This window comes from Propithecus coquereli, unplaced genomic scaffold (genome assembly GCF_000956105.1).
Source record: "Propithecus coquereli isolate 6110/MARCELLA unplaced genomic scaffold, Pcoq_1.0 Scaffold838, whole genome shotgun sequence".
Lineage (NCBI taxonomy): Eukaryota > Metazoa > Chordata > Mammalia > Primates > Indriidae > Propithecus > Propithecus coquereli.
The window spans coordinates 412,169-417,173 of NW_012154596.1; the positions used below are offsets into that span (position 1 = coordinate 412,169).

At 35.6% G+C, this 5,005-nt stretch overlaps 1 protein-coding gene across 1 annotated transcript in view; it reads left to right on the forward strand.

The window, feature by feature from the left end:
- The first annotated feature begins 978 nt into the window (after nucleotides 1-978).
- Nucleotides 979-5,005, forward strand: part of LOC105825956 (zinc finger protein 665-like) — a 42,979-nt gene continuing 38,952 nt past the window's right edge. Inside the window, exon 1 of the mRNA XM_012663856.1 lies at nucleotides 979-1,024. Coding sequence (XP_012519310.1) covers nucleotides 979-1,024 — 46 coding nt within the window. The remainder of the gene's footprint in view (nucleotides 1,025-5,005) is intronic.

A 5,005-nucleotide genomic window follows, 5' to 3' on the forward strand; every position in this document is an offset into this window, starting at 1 on the left:
GCCTAGCTCACAGCAACCTCAAACTCCTGGGCTCAAGTGATCCTCCTGCTTCAGCCTCTTGAGTAGCTGGGACTACAGACATGCGCCACCATGCCTGGCTAATTTTTTCTATATATATTTTTAGTTGTCCAGCTAATTTCTTTCTATTTTTAGTAGAGACGGGGTCTCACTCTTTCTCAGGCTAGTCTTGAACTCTTGACCTCGAGCAATCCTCCTGTCTCGGCCTCCCAGAATGCTAGGATTACAGGCGTGAGCCACGACGCCCAGCCTATCTGTATTATTTTGTATCATACTGAGATGAATTCTTTGTCAGGCAGTTCTTAGATATTTATTTATGTATTTCTTTATTGGAGATGATTACTGGAGCTTTATTAGTTTCTTTTATTGGTGTTCATATCTGACTGATTCTTTATGGACTGGATACCCTTGGTTTCTGTCTCTGAATCTGAAGGAGCAAACACCTCTTCCAGTCATTATATACAAGTTTTGGGAGGTAAATACCTTCTCCTATTGAGTACTTGGGCTGCTGAGTTTAAGATTGCAGTGAGGTTAGAACCAAGTCATATGACTGTTACTGGGTCTGCAGTGGGTTCCATTGTTGGCCGACTTGTTACCAGGGTGTCAAACAGTTATGGATCCTGGCTATTCCCTGGGAAGACTGAATTTTTTTAGGCCCTGGATCAGTAGGAGTTATGCTGAGATAAGGAATTGCAGTTGTTTCTGCAAATGTGGCACTGATGAAATGTATGTGGACAGGTTTGGCTCCTGCTGGGTCCCTGGGAGTGCTTTTAGTCAGTCATTAGACAGGTCCTTGGATGGGCAGTATTGATCATTGATTATAGCTGAGAGGGGCTGGAAGTGATGTATAGGGCTGCTGCAGGATACACAGCTGAGAGAAATGTCTTCAGGTCTTTCTCTTGGTCCATGTCATGTCTCCCTCCAAGTTTTTGGGTGAGTAGGACTCCTCCTTGACCCCGGATGACAGGGACTAGAGCTGGTTATCAAAGCAATATTAAGATTCACGGTAAGATTGTTGATAGCAAGCCTGCCCCCATTGGCACAGATATGTGTGCTTCCAGACATACCTCAGATTGAGCAAAATTGGTCCTGGACTGTGTCCAAGGCCAGGTTACAGTGCCACGTCAAGATCAACTTTCAGATCAACATTGGTGGTTTTACAATCAGGAGCACAAATTGTTGTTTCTCTCTGAGGGTTCCTATGTTGGCAGGATTTTTCCCATACCATGGCTGAGAGGTGAAAATGGTGGGTTTTAGGTTGATATAGTGGCCAAAGATAGGACCAAGGTGTTCAGGCCTGTTCACCTGAGACACAGATGGATATGAATCCTCCTGTGTATCTTGGCAGATAATGCTAGTGGCATGACAAAGGTCAAATGTGCTATAACTAAGTGTAAATATGGTCATTTTTTATTCTGTTGCCAAGACTATTTATTATTGGCAAGTTGGCCACTTGGTCACGGTCTAGCTCTCTCAAAACAGTCCTCCTCAATCTTGGGCTTCACCAGGGTGTCACAAACTCTGACATGGATCCCAAAACTCCCATGAAGGCTGCTTTGTTTGGGCATAGCTGTCACATTGTGCTGTGGGGGATATGATTAGAGACCTCGTACTCTTGTCCTCTTGCTTATGTTATTCTCCTTTATGTTTCACTTCCTGAAATGTGATATGTCAAATTTGTTCATGTTTCTTAGATTCAAAAGTTCTTAAATAAAATGCTAAATTTACATGTTTTGTAAGAAATAAATTAGATTACTAGTGGGCACCACATATTTATTAAAATGTTTGGTTTTAAGTTCACATTTATTGCAGGCAACAAGAAATCATTAGAATTTATATCCATTTTTCTCATTTAAATATATTAAAATGATGGTATAGTTTAATCCCAGATGTTTGCTTTTTATTTCAGTAATTAATACCATATTTTATAGCATTTATGTTATTCCTTCATTTGGAAATGTGAGGTTTTCTTAGCTTCCATAGGCTGTGTTATTGCTGCTGTATTTTGTGTAAAAATAGCACCAATCGCCATGGGTGCACACAATTGAAAATAGGAGATATCAAAACTATTACTTTTTTTGAGACAGGGACCCATTCTACTGGTAAAGAATTATTTTCAATGTATATCTATATTATCTTCAGTATTTTCTGTATCAAAATTTCTCTTGTTCTTGTTTTCCAGTCCGTATTACTGTGTTTCTTTTCTGGGTATATGTTTCCTCAGAGGAGTTAATTGTATTTTTTAATTTTGAACCTGAATATTATGAATTGGATGATAGTGGTCAACTCTGTACACTTTAAGGTGTGGTGGTATATGATTTATATATGCATTAGGCATATGTCTGTTGCCTATAAAAATACCTTATGGGTTTTTTGCCTTTAAAAATATTGCCAATATGTGTTCAGGACTTATATTGTCCATACTTGTTTGGGTCTTATCTCAAACAAGTTGAGATAAGTGAGAAAAGTGAGAGACACTTTTGTTATTTGAAGGTATATTTTTCTAATTATCTCTTTTAGGAAGTCAAATTCTTAATTGTGGTAAAAGACATTAAATTATCATATCAAAACTTTTAAGTGTACACTTTAGTAATATTATATATATTCACATAGTTTTTCAACAGATTTCTAGATTATTTTTATTTTACAAAAATAAAAGTGAATACCCTTAAAGGATAAAGTGTCCTTTCCACCTCTCTCTACCTCCTGAAGAAAACATTGTACTTTCTCTTTCTATGAGTTTAACTACTTTAGATACTTTAGATGAGTATAATACTACTGTGTCTGTTTCTTTTCGATTATCTTATTTTACTTCATATAATACCCTCTAGGTTTGTCCTTACTGTAGTATGTGTCAAGATTACCTTCTTTTAAAGCCTAAATAATATTTCATTGTATGTATATGCCACATTGTCTTTATCTACTCATCAATAAAGGAACGTTTGGTTTGCTTCCAGGTATTGTCTTTAGTGAATAATGCTATAATATACATAAATGTGTAAATATCTAATCCATGTTTTATTTTGAATATGTTTGAGATATTTTTGATACATTTATGTTATACCATGTGCATGTTCTTGCTTTTGTTGCCTAATCTTTGATGTTATATCCAAGAAATTATTACATAGACCAGTTTTCATGGAGCTTCCCCTTTATATATACTTCTAGGAGTTTAATAGCTATAGGTCTTGCATTTAAGTCTCTGTGTTTTTAATTGACACATTGTAATTGTACCTATGTATGTGTACAATTTGACACTTCACATATATGTGTTGTATCATGATGAAATCATGGTATTTAGTGTATCCATTACCTCATTATTTTTCAATTCTTTGTGATGAGAACATCTACAAGCTGGTCTTCTAACTATTTTGTAATATACAATACCTTACTCTTAACCATTGTCATCTTACTGTGCAATAGAAAACTAAAACTTCTTCTTTCTTTATAATTGTGGGGTTTTTTTTCCCAAATACATGCTCACAGGAAGATGAAATCTTTATAATTGGAATTTTGTACTTGTGAACAAACCTTGCCTCATCCTACCTCAGGAAAGCCTCAGCCATTGGTAACCATTGTTCTACTCTCTACATCTATGATATCAACTTTTTTTTTAAGATTCCATACATGAGCACAATCCTAAAGTATTTGTCTTTTTGTATCTGGCTTATTTCACTTAACATGACACCCTTCAGATCCATCCATGTTTGTATGCCAGTACCATGCTGTTTTGGTTATAATAGCCTTTTAGTAAATTTTAAAATAAGGTTCCGTGATGCCTCCAGGTGTGTTTTTTTTACTCAGGATTGCTTTGGCTATTTGGGGTATTTTCTAGTTTCACATAGATTTTAGGGTTTCCAAAAAAAATTCTGTGAAGAGTGTCATTGGTATTTTGATAGAAATTGTGTTGAATCTGTAGATCACTTTGCATAGTATGGCCATTTAAAAATTATTTTTTCCAATCTATTAACACAAGATAACTTTCCATTTATTCATGTGTATTTCAGTTTCTTCATCCATATTTTATAGTTTTCAGTGTAGATAACTTTCACCTTTTTAATTAAGTTTATTGCTAGGCACTCTGGGAGGCCGAGGCAGGAGGATTGCTCAAGGTCAGGAGTTCAAGACCAGCCTGAGCAAGAGTGAGAAGTGAGACCCCGTCTCTACTAAAAATAGAAGGAAATTAGCTGGACAATTAAAAACATATAGAAAAAAATTAGCCGGGCATGGTGGCACATGCCTGTAGTCCCAGCTACTCGGGAGACAGATGGATTGCTTGAGCCCAGGAGTTTGAGGTTACTGTGAGCTCGGCTTGACGCCACGACACTCTACCCTGGGCAACAGAGTGAGACTCTGTCTCAAAAAAAAAAAAAAAAGGGTTTATTGCTATGTGTCTTAATTTTTTATAGCTATTGTAGATGTAGAAAAAGCATTTGAAAACTTTCCTTCTTGATAAAAACACTGAGCAAATTTGGTATAGAAGATATGTGTATCAACTCAATAAAGGCCATATGTGAGAAACCAATGTTAACAATATGGTGAACAGGAAAAATGCTGAAAGCTTTTTCCTGAGATTTCAAACATGACAAGGATGACTGTTTTCACTGCTCCTATTAAATATAGTACTGGAAGTCATAGTGAGAGCAATTAGAAAAAAGAAGGAATTAAAGTCATCCAAATAGGAAAGTAGGAAGCAAAATTGTCCCTGTTTGGAGACAAAATGATCTTATATTTTGAAAAATCTGAAGACTACACCACCAAAAAATAGTGTTGGAACTATTAAAAAATCAGTAAAGTTACAGAATACAAAATCAACATAAAAAATTATTAATATTTCTGTATACTAACAGTGAACTAAAAAAGAAATTTCAAAATTCCATTTCAAAAGCTACAAAAAATAAGTCAGTCCATTTTGGGTTTTTTTTGTTTTTTTTTTATTTCAGCATATTATGGGGGTACAGATGTTTAGGTTACGTATGTTGCCCTT